The sequence below is a fragment of the Aquila chrysaetos genome, chromosome 15 (assembly GCF_900496995.4).
Source record: "Aquila chrysaetos chrysaetos chromosome 15, bAquChr1.4, whole genome shotgun sequence".
Classification (NCBI taxonomy): Eukaryota; Metazoa; Chordata; class Aves; order Accipitriformes; family Accipitridae; genus Aquila; species Aquila chrysaetos.
In genome coordinates this window covers 21,948,904-21,972,551 of record NC_044018.1, presented here as the reverse complement: position 1 = coordinate 21,972,551, position 23,648 = coordinate 21,948,904, and the positions used below count along the sequence as shown (strand labels likewise).

Sequence of the window (23,648 nt, the reverse complement as noted above, 5' to 3'; positions counted from 1 at the left end):
CCATCTCCTTACATGATGTTCTGCCTAAGCTCTCAGCCAGGGGTCTGGGTACAGCCCAGGGAAGCGTTGCGCTTTCAGATGTTCACAGTCTAATATCAGCCTCACTCACAGAGAAATTAATTCCCTAGTGGGATTGTAGCTTTAAAATAATAGTACCCTAATGGAGACAGAAAAATAAAAGTATACTTTTTCAAAAAAACATTAACTTTCAGAGTGGTAGTTTTATTTGTATGCATTCAAGAGCACACAGGTTCTTTCACAGGAATATAAACATAGCAACTTAGAAACATCCATACCAGATCTGACCAGTACTCCATTTCAAAGGAATCAAAAGCAGATGCAAGAAACTTCACAGGAGGCAATGACAGGACAACCGGCTCCCAGGAGAAAGTTTCTGCTTAATACCCATCGATGTAATGTTTGGCCGATTTCACAATACACCAGGGCTTATATCCCTTAGAAAAGTAATATACATATATAGAACAATCTGTATTTCTTACTTATAGATTTCTGTACAGTAATATTTACAATATATTGCAAAGATTACAGTCTCTATCTGATGCCTTTATTGCAAATACTTGCTTCCAGGCCATAAAAACCAGACTTTGTACCTTTTGCCTGTTACACTACTGCTGTGGACATTGCCCCTTGTCACACCATTGGAGCACCTTGAAACACTTTGGTCTAAATAGCAGTTACCACTGCACACTTGCACCACATTTGACTATTTTAGTTTACACAGTTCTAGTCAAACAAAATCAATTTATGACTTGCCTTTGCCCTCAGCCCCAGTTTTAGGTTTCCCAAAAGACTGGAAACCCAACTCCGTTGCTGAAACTTCTGTTCATACCGCAATGGCCCACTTTACCACAGTTTATCACTAAAGCTGAAAAGCTTCCAAAGCATGTCTTTTATAATCAAATAGTAAAAAAACCCCTTCAGAATTGGGGGGAGATAGGTAGTGACTAACATTAGTGAGTTTTTCTCATTTTGAGAGATATGACTGAAAGACCCAGCAGAAGGAAGGAAAAGCCTTTACATGTAACAGTAACAGGAGCTGAGTGAAGCCCAGAGCTCCCACTTTTTGAAAAAACACTGAATTACCCATTCCCAAGATGTATGGAGAAAGAAGGATTGTCATCTACTGTTGTTCTGGCATACTGGGAAAGGTAGGTTATTAGCTTACCCAGAAGGTATTATTATATAAAGGGAATCTATAGCTTATCAGGCAAAGATCTTAGGTCCACATTGTCTCTGAAGCGAATGATACCTGGGAGAGCTTGGGGTTCCTATCAGTTTGAACAAAGCCAGGGAAATTTTGCCACATATCAGTGTGGAAAGTCACCACAACCCCACTGAACCGTTCATAAAGACAAAAAGGAGGATTAAAAAAATATTCAGAATGGGGCCAGTTCTGATTTCACTAACCTCTGCCATAAAACCTTCATCGATTTTGAGAAAGGCTGATGTTCAGTACTTTCAAGATAATTAAACATATTCCTTCTGAACATTGAAAACTCATGACCAACCCATCTTTCATCTTAACTTTCAAGAGCTGCTCAACTAAAAGAGCAAAAACAAACAGAAGTGTGAAAATGAAACAAAAAATTTCCTTGGAAAAAAACCCAAACAATTCTTTTCTCCTGTGGCGGGGCACTGATTTGTAACGTAAAAGATTTTTGCTGCACTCTGAGCTGTCTACAGTCATCCGCATTTTCAAAGAAAAGCAGTCCTTAGCTCTGACAAACGCATATAAATATTTATGTGGTATAGCACCTTGCAAAGTGAGCATGAAAAGAACAGATACGTCAGGTTGTGTTCCTGACTAATAAACCTAGACTGCATCCCTTAAAAACCTGCACTGTAAGTGCATAAATCTTATCATATTAGCAGCATCTTGGGCTGCAGTTTTCTAAGAATCATCCTTTGATAATAATGTAACAAATACACATGGAAATTTCATTATTTAACAAAAATATCCCCATGTGCTACCTTCCCTCTAAGTTTGCAGAAGCTCACTCATGCAAACTACTTAGTTTTCTCCCAGGTGGAAAGCGGGTTTAACAATTATTTTATCTGGAATTGTTATCCATCTATCTCGACAACTTCAGACATGTAGACCTTAGTGCATAGCACTAGAAAATGAAGACAAATGCCCTGCATTCCCAAACGGTTGCTGTAATTGAGAACTAACCATCCAGGGACTGACAAGCCCATTTAAAACATATGGAAATGCAACCTGGATGATCTTTCTGTGAATTTAACTGATGTCAACTAAACAGCTTGATGAGCACTTCAAGGGCGGCTCTTCCAGTGCGCAACGTTGGCGTAGGTTAAAATAGGCAACCGTTCCTCCTACCGCCAATGTTTTACTGAATCCCCAACGCTCACCCTCACCCTTTCTGCTCCTCCAGATGTATTTACTGAGAGCAGCAAACACTTGAGAAACGCAGCTCGAGTGCTCACTTGAGCTCGGCATGCACCCGGCTGCGCCGGCAGCTGTTTTGGGCCAGGAGAGGCAGCAGTGGGAGCTGCTGCAGTGCGGGCAGGAGGAATGCGGAGAATGAAAACCGGCGTTTCTGTGCTCCTCACACTGCGGGTCCGGTGGCCAGGTAAGCCGGACACCAGGCCACCAAATCCATGGTAACACAAAGCAAACTTTTAACCTCTGCAGGACCCTCAGGTCAAGTCACTGTTACGCCAGCGGGGCAGCTATCACAGATGGGCATCGGTGCAACTGAAAGGGAAACTGGCTTTGGCTTGGACTGGGGTTTGCGTTTTTTTTTTGCATTTTTTTGTGGTTTGCAATGTCCACAAAGAAATGCTTTGGGGCAAGGCATTTTCTAGCGAGCAATGACATTGGGGTAAGTGACTGAGGCACAGCCAGCAAATTCCATGAGTTATTCTAGAGGCCTCATTCACTACACTGATGATCCAAAGTACTTTTTATCAGCTTTTAAAACACATTTAGCTTGGCCAGTCCAAATGAAGCCCTTTATTGATGATATTGAGTACGTGCTATCTACACTGGGGACTCATGCCATCAGGACATTTACCTGGCACGGCTGTGCCCTGACATGCCTTCTTGCCTTGCAGCACAGGGATGCCGTCCTGCACATCCCAAGCACAGCCCTACTCCAGACCCGTGCTAGGGAAGTGTGGCCTTACATAGCCTGGGATAGTTTCCTAATGTGATCCTGTAAGCCCACTGCTCACTCACAGTGCATAAAATTAAAGGTGTTAAACCACAAGCTGCCAAACCTTGCAATGTTTGCAATGCCACAGTCGGGGACATATGGCAAACAAAGTGGAGGAGCCTATGTACATGTGAATTGTACTGTTCTGCAGCAAGGCGGTAACAGTGCAAAACCCTCCCTCATTTTTGACTACCTGTTTCTTGGAACCATGCTCCTGGAAGTATTTTGGGCAGGGTTTTAAAGGCTATTCCTCCCCACTGGCTGAGCAAGCTGTGTGACGGAGCAAACTAGACGGATACAAGGTACTCCAATTTGGCTTGAACGCTCTCAGAGAAAGAGAGGCTTGGCAGGGATTTAGCTCACAACATGTTTGCCAAGTATCCCAGATAAAGCTGCCACAGTTAGTCCTCACCAGCCAAGCAAATAATGTCTAAAGATGTCAGGATGAGCCCTGGTCAAACAGCCCTGGTAAGACAGAGCCTTTGAACGTGCGGGTGGAGCCTGTCTGCCTGCAAGGAAACGCCTGACCCAAAGGTCATTGCCACTTCGTTCCCACTTTCTCCCCCCATCCCTGTCAACAAATTCATTGCTGGAAAGAGACCGGTGCACAACACGGAGCTTCTGTCACAGCCCGGACTGGCATCCTGGGGCCGTGAGCTGATGCTGAACATTATTGTGGATGGCAGCTGCTGCCACGCTTCGCTTTTCCCGGAGCTTTTGTTTCCTGCTGCCTCGCTGGGGCACGGTTCACAATCTCCGCTTGTCATCGCGCTCTGGGACACCCCTGCGCTTGTGACAAGAGCGAGGCTGCCAGGGGATGGGGGTGAGGGTAGGAGGCAATAATAAAAATACTAAACTTGGACAAAATAGTCATGAGCCAGATGAGGGAAGAGTTTCTTCCTGCGTCTGGTTTTGTTCAACTTCCAAGTCAAGGATTCTGCAGAAAGAGGGAAAAAGAAGTGTCATTTATTATTTATCACATCAGACAAGCATAAGGTGATACTCTAAAGCTTTTATTCAGCTGCTTATGGCTATTGCCAACATAGTAAATTCCCCTCCCAGGAGATTTCCACTTGAATAATGAACATCCATTTAAGAATGGTGCTGAAGCTCAAGGCTGAATAATCTTGATTCAACCCGGGAAGGAGGATGCAGAGTGAGCTCCCTTCTTTAGAGACAAGCAGGACTGACAGCGAGAGGAGCTGAACTTCAGAGGTGAATCCCGGCAACGTCCCACCGAGAAGCAGCAATGCCCATCTCGCTGAGGACCTTGGTTTTCTGAAGCTCACAACCCACGCTCAGACTCTGCAATCATCACTCTGATGAAATGTGTTAGGGAACCTGATCCTTCAAATAGCTATTTTATTTACATGGTGCCCCAACAGGTCCCAGAGAGCTCATGAAAAATTAAACGGAGAACATAAAATATGAATGGGATGGTCACCAGCCCATAAAAGCCGTGCAGTTCTTGAAACGTATTTTACACATAATGAACACTGGATTTTAGAAAACAGGTTTCTGCCTCTTTTTCCAAAGAAGGTGCAACAGTTTTCAAGCCTCAGTGTAAAATGAGGAACCTTCAAGGATGTGCCTGGGAGCATCAAGGAGAGCACATCACTCCCCCGTGCAGCACGGGAGTCTGCTGCCCATTAGTAACCAGTAAGCAAGCTAAACAGAGCCAAATACATGGATATAGTGAAAACCCATAGATATCTAACTTGATGCTGCATTGTCAGAGAAAGCGTAGGACTGAAAGGAAAGATGAACATTTGATCAGAACTACAGGACTCATCTTGCAATCACGTGGTGATAACAACTCTCAGCTTAAATTCTGCCCAGTAAACGTGATATTTAACTTGCGGTAGCTCTTGATGACTCTTCTCCTTTATTCTGGGTGCTGTGTACAGGTATTTTTACCTGACCTTTCTGAACTTTCTGGTTCTGTGGCCTAAATTGTAAGTACAGTCTCAGTTTTCAGAAATTACCCTGGAAGCAGTCACAGCCCTACTGCTGAGGTCTATCAGCTGAGAGTCAACCCTTGTCTGCTTAAAATTAGGTTTATAATATGGACCCTATGGATTAGTGTTTCCTAGGCTGCCAGAAATTTTCGTGCCAAAGGAAATTGCTGCCAGTGTAAAGCACTCCCTCGTTCTAGGTATTAAAATTATTGCAGAATGACCATAGACTTGAATAAACTTGCTCTTTGCTTCATGGAGGTCTTTTCACCACCCTGTTAGGCTATGTATTATGAACTGTCATTTTGTCTTAGGTGTTAAAAAAAAAAAAAAAAGCCATTGGCCAAGTCCGTGTGAGGTTACACTGGCTCAGCCCCTGGAAAAGAGCTTCCCTCCTCCTGCCCTTGCCTCTGCCCTGGTGAAGCACCTCCTCTGCAGACTCCCTGCTCCCTGGGGTGGTCACCAGCACCTCCGGTCTCAGCTGCAGCGCCGGACACGCTCAGCACCATGCAAGGGGACGGGGAAAGGGCCGACTGCTCCCTCCTGAGCAGGCTCTGCGGTGACAGCCGTGGGTCTGGCCCTGGACCCTAGCCCCAGCAAGGGCATTCGGGAGCAAACCGGCTTTTATTTTGTTTTCCTTCACGGAAATGTGGTTGTTTTTGTCACGTGGCTTCTGCTTGTGGTGAAAACTGCCTCCCATCCTCTGCGTTTAGCAAGGCCGGCAGCTGCAACGAGCTTCACAAACTGCCACCTGCGTCATTTTGTTTTCTGTATCTCCCTGGCCTTTTATCACAGAAGGATGAGCAAGGAGAAATGATTAGCTCAGGAGAGCCCTTTCTTCTCTCTAAGGTAATTTGGGGAAGGATCTGTCACATAACAACACTTCTTGAAGTTGTCAGCTGGATACCTGACAACCGTTCTTATCTACAAGGGCTTGAAATATTTGTGTGCAAATGGCTGGCTCGCTATCCCTTCCTCCTCCCTCAACTTGCAGGAAGAAAATATGCTTTTGAGAAAAATTTGAATTTTAAAAGTGATCCAAAATTCACATAATTAAAACTGATTTCAAGTAAGTAAATGGATTTTTGCATTATATAGATTAAAGGAATCGGGAGTGACAGCCCCACATGCCTGTAGGAAAGAAGCTCAAGCACTTCATTTCTCCACATTCATAAGGCCCGCAAGTTCTACCAACAGCTGTATCTACACTAAATGATGTTCTTCTCATGCACCAATTACGAACTGTCAGAAAATATACATGTAATCCTTCATATCAAGACCTACTCATGCAATTTTTAAATACCACACTGTAAGCTGCGGTACTTATCCTAAGGGCTTCATGTATTGGAAGGAGAACAAACTGTTATCTACTAGAACATCAATACCAAAGGCTCCATGAATATAGTTCTTTTTCAGGAGATCAGATGCAAAATACACACCGCTTTTATTAAAACCAGGATATCGGCTTTTACCAGGGCTAAATTTGTTCTGCTTCTGTCTGGGAAGTAATTGATTTCCAAGCCTCGATGCCACACATTCGTATTCATTATCTTTAGTTTCAAACAGTGAAGTACCCCTCTAACCAAGGCAAACCGCACAACTGATTTCCAGCTACCAGTGCCAAACCGCACCGCCAAACCCACTGCAGAGGAGCCAAATCCACTACAGTCAAACGGGACAGGAAACTTAAAGCCTGGGAAATGCTAGGGGGTCACCTGGAGCAAACTTTTGTGGTCCCAACAGAGAGCTGTGGGGGAAAAAAGATTGCTAGCAGGAGCACTGACTCAGCTTTGCTTTCCCGATACCTGGGGGTGCCTATGTATAAGGGGATGGGAGAGAGAGTGAGGGAGAGTAAGGAGGGGAAAACTGTAGCAGTCTAGTATAAATACAGTGTACTCCCAATCAGTAATAGTTTCAGTTCAGCCTGTTACTTAAGCAACTGTAATTAAGGGTTGAATGCTTTTTCTAAGTTTTTTTTTCCTAGCATTTAATATAGCAGAAATTAGAGAAAACAAGCTATTTACAAAGCAGGAATCTGCAAAGGACAGACATCCCTCACAGACACTGACTCTTTAACTTCATGGGGGGGGGGGGGTGTCTGATCTAAACCTGGCGAGCTGCACGCAATTATTTGTTTGTCTTCTGGTCTTTGTAAAAACACGGATTTCTGCTTTGCATAAAGACCACACTGGAACACGTAGTATACAAAATACATTTTCCTTCAGCCCTTCATGAAAAGACTAAAATAAACTAAGAGAAGCCAACCGCTCGCCAAAGAGGAAAGAGCAATACACGAATCGACAGGGCGAGGCTTTGCACACACCTTAAGTTCACCAGGCTGCAATGCACGCTGAAAGAAGCCATCATGCCAGTTCCTGGATCACCTTGTTCGTCTCCTTGGCTTTCTTACACGTGTACAGCCACTTGATTATCCGAGCGTTGCGCTCGATCACGGAGGTGCTGCTCGGGACCTGCTCCGTGAGTTCGTCCTCCAGCAGCCCCTCATCCCCGCTGTGCCTCGTGAAGTCGCTCTCGGACGTCGCCACGCTGATGCTGCGGATCTTGAAGGAGACGTTGTCGGACACCACGGAGAAGTTCTCTCTCCCGAGGTCCTCGATGACCTCCTGCTCCAGGCCGCAGTACTTGAAAAACGTGTCGAACTCGGAGAAGGACTTGGAGTAGCGAGAGCTGATGTCCGACTGGGAGCGATGGAGACCTCTCCTCTTCACCTCCTCGGCCTCCTCGGGAGGCGTGCTCGGGCCTGAGGGCCTCTCGCGCTCTTTCGGGCACCCTGCCCCCGGGGCTCTGCTGCCCACGGCGGCGGCGGCTCGCTCCGCTCCGCGGCCGCCCGGCTGACGGTCACCGTCTTCGGCCCAGAGAGGCTCTTCGCCCTCGGCGGCTGCGGCGTCCTCCATCACCCCGGGCATCTCCGGGGAAGCCGGCCGCTTCTCCTTTACGGACCCTTGGAAGATCCGCCTCACCAGGCTCCCCCGTGAGCCGTCCTGGCCCTGACCTCTCCCGAACTCGCACTTCTGGCGGTAAATCACCAGGGAATCCGGCCGCAGCTGCCTCTTGGGGGTGCCGCGCCTGGCGATGGGGGGGCCGTGCTGCAGGGGGGCGCGGCGGGCGCCCAGCTCCAGGGGCTTCGCGCCCTTCCCGCGGCCAAAGCCCCCGCCGCCGCCCTTGCCCTCCACCGAGCGGGTCTCGCTGCCGCTCTCCGAGGCCGAGCTCGGGACGAGGACGGGGTCCGGCTCGGCGCCGATCGCCCGCCGGCTCTTGACGTACTTGGCCTTATCGGCCGCCAGCCTCTCCACGGCGCTTCTCCTGCCCGGGCTGCCCGCCTCCATCTGCCTGCGGAGGTACTCGGGCCCCTTGTTGAGGAGCCGCAGGGTGAGGGGGGAGTGGAGGTCGGAGATGGCGTGCATTCCCACGGCCCGGGAGAGTTCAGTTGGCATAGCAGCTCCGGGGACGCGGATCCTGCTTCCAGTCCCGGGAGGGGAGGGGGGGAAAAAAAGGGGGGGAAAAAGGCAAAAAAAAAAAAAAAAAAAAAAAAGAAAAGAGGAGTGGGAAGAGCAAAGCCCGGGCGCTGGAGGCGGCAGCTGCGCCCCTCCGAGGGCCGAGCTCCCCCCGGGCGCGTACCCGCCGCTGCCGTCGGGGCGCCGCGTGTGCGCGCCGCCGCCCGCCTGCGCGCGCCTCCCGCCCCGCCGCCGCCGCCGCCCCGCGCACCCGCCCGCCCCGCCGGCCGGGGACAGCCAATCCCGCCGCCGCGCGCCGGGCGCGTCACGGCGAGCAGCGCGCGCGGCCCGCCGCCCGCCCGGGGCAGCCGCCGGCGGCGGGAGGGAGGGGGGGGGGGGGGGGGCGTGTGTGTGTGTGGGACGGGACCCCCCCCCCCCCCCGTTCCACCTCCCCCCCGCAGCCGTTACACGAGGCTTCAGCGGTGACAGGCGCTGCTGCCGCTGTCCCTTTCGGGAGAGCCGGTGACCCAGAGGCTTCCAGCTGCACCGGCAGCGCCGGGGAGGCGTTCGTTGGTCCGTGGCCCGCGGGTGTGCTGCGGCGGGGCCCGCCGGGCGTGTCCCGGAGCGGCGGAGACCCGCACCGCGCGTTGCCCCGTCAGAAAGAGAGCGCTGATCTCCAAAGGGGCGGCGTTCCCGGCGGGGGCTGGCAGTTCGGAGCAGGCGGGACAGAGCCCTTGGCTGTAATTTAAACACCCGAAAATTAGAGACCCAAGTGGGAGGTAATCACCCGGGGCAGTCCGAGCGCCCAGCTTCCACTCGTGTGATCTCTGATAGCTGTGGTCTCCAGTAACTGAGTTACAGACGACTTCTTGCATAGAAAACAAAAGCCAGTTTATATCTGCAAGGTTTTTCACACATAGTTGGGTTTTGGTTTTTTTTTTAAATTTGTCTATTACTTCTGTGGGGGTATAATATCAGAATGCTGTAGTGGTGATCGACTCATACTTGATCTTTGCAATCGCTGAATCGTGGCAAACGACTTTTCAAAGGGAGAGAGGTGGGCTACGGGCCTCCCTGCCCTCCTTACCAAGTTTCAGGGTACACCGTTTTCCCACCAGGAACAATTTGCTCAAAGCTGTGCGGCTGGAGAAAAAACACACCAGGCGTCGTTAGTGCCGAGAAAGTGTACGTCAAATGTTGGGTACCCAGCCCCTCTGCGTCCCCTGGGAGCGGGCGGCGGGCGCCCGGGCACCTCTGCTGCACGGAGCCGCGTTGCTTTGGGGTGGGAAAGCAACAGCTTTTGTGCTTACACCCCCTGCCGAGGGTGGGGATACCCAGGCTGAGCCCTGCTGTGATGGCTGCACCCAGACGCCGTGTCGTCGCCGAAGGGTCGAGCCACGCGAGTCGCACCGACGTTATCCTCATTCAGACAGAAGAGGGTACAAAGTACTCGAGTGTGAGCTGGGCGGCTGGGTTTTCAGTGGAACTGCACTCCTCTGGGCACGTGCCTGCCTTTTGTGGGGGTATTTCCACGGTTTCTCTGTGCTATCAGAACCGTCCTATGGTTCATAGAATCACAGAACGGGTTGGGTTGGAAGGGACCTTTAAAGGTCATCTAGTCCAACCCCCCCTGCAATGAGCAGGGACATCTTCAACTAGATCAGGTTGCTCAGAGCCTCGTCCAGCCTGACCTGGAATGTTTCCAGGGATGGGGCATCTATCACCTCTCTGGGCAACCTGTGCCAGGGTTTTACCACCCTCATTGTAAAAAATGTTTTCCTGCCAACATGGTTCTACTTCTGGTTTTCCCCTTAATTTTACATCCTCTTTGTTCCTAGACGTGTAGGTCTGAACTCCAGAAGCCCCTTAGCACATACTTCTGCATGTTCGCAGCGAGGATCCCAGATGGGATGCTTGCCTGAATCGGGACTAAAACTTGTGACATACTCGGAGGTCCCTTAGAGTGAAATTCTTGTGGTTATCTATAATGGGCATATTTTGTGAGAAAGAACTTTTTTTCTTCTACAGATATACACATAGAGCTGGTTCACGTAACAGCTTACCTAAAAATTAATGAATTTAAACTGAGAGATAGTAAGGAAAGTATAAGCACAGTTAATTACCGGGGAGCCCTTCCCTGTTAAAGCAGCTCATACACAGATGTGTAACAGTGTAGTTAATATCATTACATATTTAAATACTTCATGGAAGGCTGGGTTTATAGAGAAGGCTAATTTCTTCTGACAATGAATCATAGCAATAAGCCTATAGATGTGATGAATTTAGTAATGAGATTAAGGTTTCATTCCCATCCCTGTATTGACAAATTTGTCTTAATTTTTTCCTACAACTTTTTCCTTGGAGTTCTATGACACTGTATAATGTAACAACATATATTCACATTCCTCCATGCCTTTTAATTTGTGTTTGTTCCAATTTCTTGTACCTTGTATCTCTGAGCTTTACAAACTTACAAAAAAATCTCAGATGTGATTTGTTTGCATTCATTTGAAATAATGAGAAGAATGAATACACACGAGTATCAGTTAGAGTGGTCTTATTAAGCAAATCCAATTCATTTCTTTATCGAAGCTGTTTATTCACTCCTTGCCACATGCAAAAGCCACTAGCAAGAGCAGATATTACATAGTTTTGTCACTGGACAATAGCTTTGTGTTTAGAGTTCATATACAAAAACAGTTGAAAAATATTGTTTTGGATGAAAAGAAAGGTTTTTAAACATAAAAAAATTTGAGACAATTTCCTTTCACTTAAAATTTCCTAGGTTTTGAAGGCATGCCTGAAAGACAAACCTGGACACTTATGATGCAACTTTTTTCATTTTTAACCAGTTTCCTCTCCCTCTCCCTGATAAAGGAAGATGTGAGTTTTGGTTTTCCACAAAGTGTATGCCACAAGAGATTTCTCAACAAAAATCTCAACAGCTCTTTTCTGCTGACTTTCCTGATATGTGAGATACGTCTCCCTGCGAATCCTGAGTGATGGTAACGACATTTAAAATGGGAGACGAGTCTTCCCAGGGTCAGAAAACATTGTGAGCAACAAAATTTTTCAACTTTGTCTCCCCATTGATAAGGTACATTAATATAGCAGCTGCACAGTTATGTGATACTTTAAATATATTTAGGTCATATATTTAAGTACTTAAATACATTTAAGTTTAAAATATGTTTATGTTATCTGAAATATTTATGGTTGTATATCTTGGCATTAGCTCTTTAATTTACGGGTACACTCTTACAATATTCAAAGAAGAGACAACCATTGCATTTCTTCTTTCCAGAAAGCAGAGCGAAATATAGTGTATTATGAGAGCCCCAGGCAAACCAGCTTTGCTCCTGGCCCAGCACAGGCTTGTGGACAATAAAATGGGAATAAAAATGGGCACAGCAGCACCCATCCCTCAGCCTGTCAGCTGGCATCAGTCTCTCTCTGGCATCAATGCATTAGGCAAAGGTAAGAGAAGCAAATCCTGCACACTCTATGCCTTAGCTGACACCATGAGTTTTCCCACAGAAGGGGAGTTTTACAAAAAAACTCTGAGTCAGCTGGCATTTAAGGTTATCACTAAATACAAAGCAGTTAAATTTTATGTGGGGTAAGACAAACCGCTTCTCCCTCTGTTTGTATTAATAAGAGATGTGTCTGGGGCACATTTTTCTGCTGCAGGAGACTGGAGAGCCAGTAAATGAAAGCTGCTGCAGCGTGACTGCAGGTAAAAAGTATAATGTGTGCAAAGCTTAGATCATTGCTGTCTACTGCTCCCACCCCATTCCCAGTGTCAGGGACGCTCCGTTGATTTATAGTGGTCAAAGGGCAAAAATGAAGCAGTGGCAGCGGGAGGTAAAAGGCAAGGAGAAGAGAGAAGAAGGGCAGCTCAAGCCCTAACAGAAATGGGACGTTCCCATTTTGGAGACCCCCAACGCAGCTGTGTCCCAGGACTGAGGTCTCTCCCCCGTCGCAGCTCTCGGTGCTGGGCTCGGTGGTTCGCTCCCGCTGTGACATGCTGAGTGGTGCCACTGGGTGTCCTGTTTGCTGCATTGGGGCGACGTAAAGCAGCCACAAAGTGGAAATGAACAGTCTCAAACCAGCTGTCTCCAGTGGGGACATTTCAGGCCCTTTGACATGAAATCAGTGAGGGTCACGACTGGCCCCTCAGATTCATGCAATAGAAGATATATGCATGCCTGCACATCTTCAGGCAGAATTTTAAGACTCGGGGCTTGAGCACTGTACAGCAAAGATTTTGGTAGAGGCAGACCCGCATCACTTCTCTGTCCTCTTTTAGCCTCTCCCGCCACTGCCAGATTGCTCAGCATCCTTCCTCACCCCCGTAATTCTGGGTTGTTTGCTTCATTAAACAACTTAGCATCTTAGTCAGAAAACATCTTCCTTCTAGAATTAATCCAGCTTGTTCATAATTGTCGTTAGCGGCTTTTATTTTTTAGTAGAATTATTTTGGAAAGCCCACGTGTACCACTTGCCAGGTTGAAGAACCATCATGGATCTCAACAGGACCGTGTAATTTACATCACAGTGATTCATGTCAACATATGGGGAGCCTTATTAGAACAAAGAGCAGAAGAAAAGTGATGGAATAACACAATGAGAGCAAGAGATGAAAGGGAGGACAAATCCAACGTGCATTACACCAGTCGGTGCCAATGGGGAAGGTGCAAGCCATGGCATGCTCCCTTCCTCTCTTATGCCCTTTTGTCTCTGCAGTACATCTGAGCCTACAGTAAGTAACTCCTTTTTGCATACACCTCTGACATGCCTAACACATGTAAAAATAAAAAAATCCAACCCAAGTTAGGTACCTTGCATATTTAAGTGTGTGTTAAAATGTTGAGATTGAATATTTTGATTTAAAAAGACTGATCTATTTAGCATGTTGTCTGAGGGATCAAATTCATTGAATAATATATAAAAGGATGGGGAAGAGCCAGAGGTTTCACAGTAAAATACAGCTACAACGCTGCAGAGGAAATAAATGAATTAACTCCCAGAACAACTCTGCTTGATCCAGAAAGGGATCCTTTGAATTTTGAATTGAAATCCTTTATGAATGAATGTATGTTACATGTGTTAAAATAAACTTTGCGCTCAGTAAGAGGTTCTTACTGTTCCTTCTGTCGTGTATAAGTTGGATAAATGTTCCCACAGTCTTCCCCTGTAATCACAGTCATAGCTTGCAGTTGTAAAACTGCATCCCTCGGTGGTTGCAAAACCTTTTACAAACCAACCGAGCCCATACACAGTCACTTCACCCAACACAGGGATGGGTCAGGGCACTTCTTTAAGTACTTTATGTGTTTATAGTCTGCATTACTGCAATCCCTCTCGCTCATCAGCATGTTTATCCACACAGTTTTCCTCTGGGGAAGTACTGTTAGCCTAGTCTCGTATATAGCTAGCTTTGGTCATGGAAAAGCCTTCACCTAATCTAAAGCTAAAACCCGTACGGATTTAAAGCCACACAGATCCCTGTTGTTTTAGGGAGCTTCCAGCATCCGTGTGTCACTGGGATCCTCAAAACCATCTCTGCTGTCTCCTTGCCCTGCAGATGCCTAAAACAATCAGTGCAAAGTTTTTGCTGTTGCGGTGCCAAGGCATTACAGGTCTACCCATGGGCACAAACTCCTTCGTACATCTGTTGTGGTCAAGAAGCTGAGAGACTTGGTGCATGCTTACGTCCCGTGAATTCCTCTGCTTATTCTCACACGTGGGCTCTCTCAGAGTGCACGTGCCAGATTAGAAAGCATATGAAAGGTTGCTGATTGCTGGACTTCTGACAGAGGATTGCCTGTTGTCTGTTATATGTAATTTATATCCTACTTAGTTGGGGTACTCACCTGGCAAGTGTGTGAGGCCATTTACCCCTCCCAGATTTGCAGCAAAGGTTTGAAATTGGATTTCTTGCTTCCCAACACAGTAGTCATAATGTCGGTGCTGTAGTTCATTGTCACTCAGATTCTGCTGCTGAAAATGGTTTTATTTTGCTTGCCTAATTAGAAGTAGACAGATTTACTGAAGATGGTATGCAGACGATGTTAATTCTATAACTATTCTGTCCGTGCACCTATGAAGTGGGGGATACTTTGTGAATTTTTAGTTACACTTGCAAAGTGGAAGGATTTAAACAGGGAAGGTTGAAAAAGTCTCACCGTCAGTGCCGGTCAAGGTGTTCTCTGGAGGTGTGGGTTCAAATCACAGTATGATATCTAAAAACTTCAGCTCTTCTACCATGCAGGCTGTTATAATCTCTCCCAGTCTCATTTTCCATGATATAGACTCAAATTGAGAAATCAAACAACAGGATAATATTAATATCTGAAAATCTTAGTGATACATAGGAACTGAACTACCTTCAGTTCAGTCTTCAGACATTTGAACATCCTACCAGCTTATGCAGGTGTTGCCTCACTGAGACACTGACTGCTGGAAGTCCCATTCCCTATTTATGCCATTCATTTTCTATAGACTATATGAAATGTTTTATAGCAAGTGGTGATTCACTAAGCCCAAAATGTTTATATTAAGGCAAAAATTTTGACACGTTTTCCTTGAGAGAATCGTCATGGGAGTCTTGGCACTAGAGGATTTCCCACCACAGCTGAGCATAGGTTTGCTTCCTTGCTCTGGTAGGAGAGACCCATAAAAGACCACAGTGATCTCTGAGACGACAGCAGACATGCTCTACATTTTCAGTATCTCTTAAGCTCCAGCAGTGTTTTGATTGGGGCAGCTTCTCAAAATCTAGCTGATTGCAAGGAAGATGGTAACACGCACAAAAAATCACTGCTCATCACAGAGCTCCTTCTAAATATAACTGAATAAATTTGTCCAACACTATCTATCGTGGACACAGCTCCTAATGTTTAAAGAAATGCATCTATCAGTCAAACACCAAAACACTGCAGATATCACCTGCAGAGCGCAGTGCCAGAATTGTAATGTATCGGCATGTGTAACATATGAAGCTCATAATCTTCTAAGTTTTTAATAATAAATTGGATAAGATCATGACTGCTTCCTTCCTAAGGATTTCTTGTGCCTATGAAATACTCCGTCTGAAGATATAGCTAGCAATCGCTCGATCTTCCTTATCAGTGGTTGCAAATTCTAACCTCTTTCCTTATGTAATCTATGAAGAACTGACTGAAGACAACATTTTATCTGCACTTCCTATATATTAATTTAGATCTGGAAGAGATCTTGCATGGTCCATGTAGCAGAGGTACTGGCAAGTGAAGTCTGCACGTTACCTTTCCACAGAAGGAGCCAGTGCTCCTCACTGCTGAGGTGCCTGGTGGTTTTCTATGATTTGGGGGAGCTTAAAGTCTTTCCCATACTCCTTAGCATGCGGGTCTGCAGTTCAGTTCTTGATGGACATGTGATAGTTAAAGGAGACTGCTGGAGTACAGGCTATCTAAGGGCTCCAAAGGGTGATTGCTTTTTACTGTTGTAGGCACAAGAATTACACAAATATAGGAAAACTGATAAATGTGCTTATATGTATTACTGCAGCTTGTTTGCTTCCCCCTTCTAAGTATTTTCCTTCAGTTCTCTGATGCAAGAGCTCCTTTTGGAGTTTAGATGGGAAAATGAACTAACTTATCAAGACAGTTCCCCGGCCAAGGACAAACCTTTACATTTAATGATCATCAGTCACTATATCTCTGAAGGTGTGGCGGTTTGTCCTGTCACTTTCTAAAGGGCTTTTGTTCAGTTCAGACATAAAAGGCAAATATCTTCCAAGCTTAAAAGGGAGCCTGCAGTCTGTTCTGTATGTATGTACAGAGGGGATATGTAGGTTATGTTTCCTTTGCCCAGCTTTGGGATTTAGCACGGGCTATTGGCTAATCCCAGCTATCTTATTTGGCTAACAAGAGAGTTAAATAGTGTAGATGTGGTCAAATCATGTCTGGTCTAGTCTCGGGGCCAGAGAATAAGTCTGAACCCACAGATGCAACTCTGAGTCCTCAGTATAAATTTAATTAATTATCTGTTTGACCTTGTCTAGATATTCACCGTAACACGCAACAGTTTTATACATATACTAATTCTGAGTTTGACTGAATGTATTTGATAATTTTCAGCTTTGGTTTAGGGAGATGAATAAATTTCTCTTGCACTACAGAGTTGTATTTTAATTAAGCTTGGGAACATCTGTGTTGTAAGCAGGTTCTCTGACACAGTTGTTTACATTGTGAAATCAGGCCATGTCCAACAAAACTCATGAATGCCCTGCCCTTCGCATTTCAGAGTCCTTCTAAATGCATCCCAACATCACCTGAGATCCGCATAACAACAGAAGCGCATTCCCAATACTCATGGGATGACCTGACTACAACTTCTTGATTTACAGGAATTTGTCTTGAAAGTGATAACAGATTTCTTCTAATCTGATTGACTCTGAAGTTTAAATAACATCTTGGATAATGAGAGTAAAATGGCTTAGCTGTTCTGTATAATTATATCAATTCCAAAGCTATACAAAACAAATAAACATAAGCCCCAGTATTCAAGCCTCGTTAGGTTTATGTTGCAACAACTACATTAAACAAAACTACACATTCAGTCGGATCTTAATCACGGTGGTGTTGCGGCAGCTGCTCTGGACAGGATCACAGAGTTATTTGTACTGCAGGGCTTTTCTGGGAATCAACGGTCCAGATTTCTTCAACAAACAGCTCCACCCCTGCCCTGCAAACATTAACTCAGGTGCTAGCAAGATATTCAACCCCAGCTTAAGCTGGGATATGTCCACTTCTGGCTGCTGGACTGCAAGGATTCCCATGCCACTCCTGTTTCCTTCCCCAAGAAAGAAGATTCAATGAGCAGAAAAGAGCTAGAAGTGTTGGAGATTTTAATCCTTTATCCCATAAGACTATTCAGTGTCCAACCAGGAATTTACCTGTCAGAAAATATTCTTCTACCTATTTCTTGTTGTTTTCTATCTTTGCAAGTACAGCTGGTACAGGTGCCTTATTTATGGCATCCTCTCTATAAACCGACCTATATGTTTAAGACTTTCTAAGATATCTTTTATAGAGAAAAATAAAAAGGGAAAAAATTCCTGGTTTTCTAAAGTAGATGCCCAAGGCTTTTGGGGTTTTACTAGAGTCTGACTTGCATGGTGGTGAGCTAAACCAAGGGATGGGTTGTGACCTGATGGGTATGAGGGGGCCAGAGAGGGGAGAGCACTCATCCCCTCGTTCCCATGCTGGCTCCGCTCTGGGGGCCTCCAGCCACCCTTCTCCAGGACAGGCAAGTCCCCTGGGTGCTGCTCAGAGAGATTTCACCCCTGGAGCCCCTCCGGAGGGCTGCATGGACGGGGCTGCCCCAGGTCTGGCTCCTTCTGCCCTCCGTCTCTGCACCCTACACCCTTGGGCAGGCGACATGCCGTCTCTGGTGGACCAAGTAGGACCCTCACTTTTCAGGTGGTTTGGACAAAATGACCCCTCTCCGGCTCACACAGATGGCAATTATGCCTCAGGAGTAACACCAGAGCCCGGAGCAGAGAGGTGTAGGGTGGGTGTAGGTTGGCCGTAGGTGTAGTGTGGGTACGGGTGGTCTGCTGTCACTCGCCAGTGCCCCTCTCCACACTGGGCGCTGGGGTCAGCCCCAGGACCTGAGGGATTCGACGGTGCGGGTGTAGCCCATCAGCATCCTTCGGCTTGGAGAGGGGCATAAGTGGAGCTGGCACAGAGCATAGGATCACAGGGAAATTTAAGATGGAAGCAACCTCAGGAGGTCTGTAGTCCAACCTGCTGCTCCAAACAGGGTCAGCTGTGAGACCGGAGCAGGTTACGGCCTAGAAATAAAGATAGCGTTGTGAGGCAGGTTTATATAAAGACCAGTCAGATTTTGCAGAACAAGAGGAACAAGGCAAAAAAAATTAATAGCCAATAATTTGATATTCTTGAACACCTATTTTATGTCCATTTTTACCGTGATCCATTTGTTTAATATTGCTATGTAGATTTTAGGCTTCTGGTTCGTGTATTAAATTTGTCTGTAAATTACCTAGAACATCTTTAGGCATAAAATAAAGAAATTATAGCAATATTAAAATCAACCGACACACAAAGAAATCTGATATGCTATTTGTTTACAGTCTGAAGTAATTATTTATCCCCACTGAAAGTCAGCCTTCACTGGAGAGAAAAATAACCTCAGTTTATTGTTCTTTGGCTTTGAATAGAAAGTCTCTATTATTTTAGTACCAGCTGAACTTAGAGGGACACCTGTAATGTAGGCCTAATAGAACTCATTTCTTATTATTAAAAGTTAAAGAGTAACTGCAGATAGTAATTACAAAATGGCTTCAAATTTCTCCTTAGAAAATGGCCTCCATTACCACATTTGCTAACCTGCCTGCCAAAATCTCACCCCCCCCAACAAAACCACTTTTAAAATATTTTAATGATTAAACTGTATTTTTTTCCTTTCACATCACAATGAAATGTTTAATTATTCCATTGACCTGTTCAGGATCTTTGTCCAACATCTTACAAAAGTGAAGAAAATAAGAATTAATGCACAAACTCAAGTCATGCAGTATGTCGTAGAAAAATGGTTAGCTGAAATCCTTAAACCTTTGGTTTAAGACTGGTACTAAGTAATGAATTAACAGATAGTTTTCATTATTAGCATTCTGGATTACCAGGAAAAAAATATTTCCAACCCCCCATAATTATTAAGTTTTCTAATCCGGGGGTTTGCACACCGTGTGTGTGGTTCTCCCGGTGACCCCAAGTAGAGAGCAAATCTGGTCCTTCCAGTTTTGCAGTAGTGACCATCCCGCCCAGACTGAACTGAAGCACTTTCCCAGAAGGGGAAGATGGTGTGCAAACGGGCATTGAAAAAATTCGAGTCTCCACTTGAGCCTCCCGGTGTCTCGGTGCACTGTGGGCATTCAGCATCTTGCACGGCCAGCCCGGAGGCATGGTGGGGGGCAGATGGGGTAGCGCTGGGATTAGCACCGTCTCTTCTCCCGAGCTAAACCCCTCTGAGGTTGGAAGAGCAAAGTCCAACTGTTGCAGACATTTTTGCTGAAGGGGGGCAGCTCTCCGGGGGGAAGGAGCAGGGCCCTGAGGAGTGTGCACCCGCCGGGGGCCCCTGCAAATCCTGCACCGGCTCTGGCTTCACGTGCTTCCTTGTGGCGCTTGGAACTGCCCTTGATCTGATTTCAGCGGAGCCAACATTTGCTGAACCATTTGTGAATCACTTGACGCTTGCACAGACTTGTTGAGAACGCCAAAGTCATCTGCCAGACCACAATGTTCCCAGCTTTTCTTTCTTCCCTTCCTTCCTGAGCCTGCTGCTTCAACTAACTTACATTATATGAGCATGGCAGGGGTGAAGAGATAGGCTATAGATGGTGGAAAATAACAGTGTGTCCTCTTCATAGGTTTTCATGAAAAAATGAGGACTTTCTGTGTGATGTATCACTGAATGCTGTTAAGTTATAAACAGCTCTGGTCCCCACTGGCTTCAATCAGAGATAAGGACACACAGCACCAGGCAAGTTTGTTTGCTCAGAGATACAATCACTCAAGAAATAAAAATAACGTGCATCCTGTCAAGCTAGCCAAAGACATCAGTGCTCACTGAACCTTCACAAAAGCTTTTGGAAGGAGATGAATGCTGTAAAGAGCTTACCTTCTCACTTAACTAATTATAATGATTATATTTTAAAATAATTTAAACTAAATGAATTATTAAAGAATAATTTCATCTTTATTTAACCTTTTTAGAACCTTGAAAGTACTGTAGACAAAGTATGCACATATTGGATTACTACTGTCTTACTTGAGAGATTTTTTTTTTTAATATTATCCAGGCATTTCTAACACTGAATATGTAAACGGATATGGCCTATCAAAGAGTTAGGTTGCATCTCTGAGCTTTAATGTCAGCACTCTGCCTTTTATGCTTCTATACTATTCTTTGAAAAGGCTGAAATTATGCATTGGTCACTAAGTTGCTCTATTATGTTTTAAAGGATTTTAGAGATTGAAGAGGGGTGATTGGCAAGGATGTCAGTGGGCAACATCAGCTTTGAATTCCATACTGCTGCACAGAGCATGGGGAAAAAAAAAAAAAGAAGACACCAAATCTTTCCTTTTCCAGACAAAGGCAACAGATACTAGGCAATGTTCTTACTGAACACTTAAATCATTTTACACATAATTTGAAGTGGTGACACTTCGAAATCCTTCTGCTAGCAGAGCTGTTACCTAGTGTGGGTCTCATGTTTCTAGTCGGTGAGTATAAATACAGCATCACTGAAACTCGCCCCTTGGGGAGGGCGCCGCACAAAGCCTGTGATCCACACCAGTCCCCCCTTACCTTCCAAATGGGTCTTATGACTCCCCAAAGCCAGCCCTGGCCTCTGCAGTGAAGAATGCATTTTTTTCCACATGAATATGAATTTTCCTTCCATTTGAAACCGGACTGCCCCTTTACATGAAATATTTCTGTTCTGCCTGGCGCTGAGGGTCTAATCAACAGGTTTGAAGCTTGGCCCCCGACCACTGTTTACACAGCACCGAGTTCTTTGTGTCTCAACATGAGAAATGATGGCGATGCCCGTGGAAATGGGCACCGTGTTTGCTAGCACAACAGCAGCAGCAAGGTTTTGCTTGCTTTGCCAGCGAGACACAGCTATTCATCCCCGGTTTAACACTGTGTGGCTTGAGGTAAGGAGTATTGGATTATTGGCAAAGTCGTTGGACTAAAGCTTTGCGCTGCGGAAGGCTGAAATGCATTTACCGACATACGTGGTTGGTATTTTATTTTATCTCAGCCAGAGCACATAAGCCCCACTGTCCATCTTGTCCCTCTCAGGTCTCCCCCTCCGTTATCGCCCTCCCTCTCTTCGCACCGTCGCTCCCTCGCAGCTGTCTCTGGCCAAGCCTTCAGCAGCCTGCGGGGAAAGCGGCCTCCCCCCCATCACACTTGTGCTAATTGGGGCCTGATGAGAGGCATTTGCTCTCTCCTCTGTGCTTATGGCTCCCCAGCTGGGGCCCTGGCTGGCTCTCCCCTTTCCGTGTCTCCCGGCTGTTCCAGGAGGAGAGCAGATGCTCCCCCGTGGAGAACAGCTGGCTGCTCTGGCTGCCATGTCACGGACCGGCTTGTGCTTCGTGCCACCCAGCTGGGACACGTGGAGTCCTCCGCCGGGACCCTGCTCTGCGGGGAGAGTCTCAGGATGCAACAGAAATCATCATTTTCTCTCTCAGAACAAAGATAACCAGTTGTGTCCCGGTCACGGTGTTTAAAACCCTCCAAGAACAGATAGCGTCTGTACTGAAAAATACACACAGATTAGCACAAAGACCGCTGTGAAAATGGCTTTTTCACTTTTAAATAGTAAGATGGAGTCTGAACAGAGCCATATCGATGGCTAAGGGCAAGAAGGACCTTCACGCACACAGAGCTCAGTTACAGGGGTAATCCGTTGGTGTGTCTACGTCGATTTTAATTCAGTTCAGGTGTGAGTTTTTCAACCCAATCTCCCGATCATCTCCTTTTACTGCCCTTTGATTTGCACTTTAGAGTGACCTCTGGAATCCTGGACTGGATCCTATCTGACAAAAGTAGAGCAGAGCACCATACAGCCCAGCTACTATCGGGCAGCCGCGGGGACCTGCTCCAGTCTGGGTGGGAGGTCGGTGGGTGTGCTCCGCTCGCGCTGCGCTATCTGCTGACCTTACCCATGTGTCCCCCAGAGCAGCAGGTCCCGGCCTGACTTTCCCCAAAATGGTAGCAAGAAACTGAACTCCAGCCTCTAATTTCAGGCTGCCTGACAGAGCGGGTCGCTCTTCTCCAAACACGTGGTTGTGGACACGTGTGTTTATGTGTGTGCGCTGTGCAGAAGGGAGAGCGTCTTCAGAGCCTTTCCAGAGACCGCAGCAGCTTCATTCCCGCTCTGCTCCTGAAAGTAGGATGCTGCCAGGGACTTCCCACTCAGTCCAGCTGCAATCCAGTTCATCCTTCAGGTGGTTTCTTCACTCCTTTCGATTAGATCATTCATTCTTGGGAACAGATCTAGTTTAAAAACATGATGTGGGAAATTTTAACTTCATTGTAGAGAAGTCACTGAAGTTTTGTTTTGCTTGCAAGCAGAGGAATGCTAAGTTGGTCGTCATTAGCCTTTAGTGCACTGTTTGTAGAGCAGGTTGTGGCCATTTGGTCTGTGGTCACTGAGGACGCACACACAGGCTCCCTGACAACTCCACCTTAATTAGGGCCTGATCCCAGCTTTCTCACGAGCCAGCAGAAACAATGCATTTTTGTCAAGTAGGAGGAGTTCTCCCAAGCATGTGGGTTGGAAAGGAATAAGGGTAAAAGAGGGAAGACTGTTGTCACTTAGATTTTTTTAATCTTAAAATATTGCAATTGGCTTTAATCATTTTATCACTTAAGTGTATCAAAGTAGCTGAGGTTAGTAGAAGGTGCTGAACACTCCTTTTGAACAATGCTTCCTTTGAGCTATTTATCCATGCAGTGCTCTGCTGGAATGCAACCAACAGAAGTAATATTGATGGGCTTGTGCAAAGCCCACTTAAATGTATATTATGGTGTCAAGGCAGATCTGTAAACGAGCTCCTTCTGAACAGGGGCTGTGTGTTTGATCTTAAATCTTCAAAACTTGGCATGTAAGCTGAGGGGAAAGTCCATCACTTAGTCTTTGTCCACATCTCCATTGTGCTGCAGTGAGCCTTCAGACCAGGAGAGTCCGAAATCCTATGATTAATACATTTTAAATAAGCTATTATGTATCCGTATACACTGACTCCATGGCTGGATTCATCCCACCTAACGGCACCAGCGGGGTTCAGCATAAGACAAAATGTTAAGTGTCCCCATGTAGGTACGAAGAGTCTAATCTGCGCCATGGTCAATGGAGGCCTAGTCAACACAATCACTAGAGAATCATGCAGGTCACCCTAAAGTCCACCTGAGTTTAGCTGCTTAGATGTAGGCCTCCTGCGCCATTTGAGATGCTT

General features: G+C 46.1%; 1 protein-coding gene and 1 long non-coding RNA gene across 2 annotated transcripts; one reads left to right on the top strand and one right to left on the bottom strand.

The window, feature by feature from the left end:
* Positions 1 to 201: 201 nt before the first annotated feature.
* On the bottom strand, positions 202 to 8,846 carry FAM110C (family with sequence similarity 110 member C). The gene is made up of 2 exons (XM_030037826.1): positions 7,476 to 8,846; positions 202 to 4,134 (listed from the first exon to the last, which is right to left on the bottom strand). Exon 1 carries the CDS (start codon positions 8,605 to 8,607, stop codon positions 7,516 to 7,518), a length of 1,092 nt encoding a protein of 363 aa, XP_029893686.1. The 5' UTR covers positions 8,608 to 8,846; the 3' UTR covers positions 202 to 4,134; positions 7,476 to 7,515.
* Positions 8,847 to 9,544: 698 nt separating this feature from the next.
* LOC115351149 lies at positions 9,545 to 13,737 on the top strand. The gene is made up of 2 exons (XR_003926712.2): positions 9,545 to 12,084; positions 13,116 to 13,737. It is a non-coding gene; the product is annotated as an uncharacterized LOC115351149 (long non-coding RNA).
* The last annotated feature ends 9,911 nt before the right edge of the window (positions 13,738 to 23,648 follow it).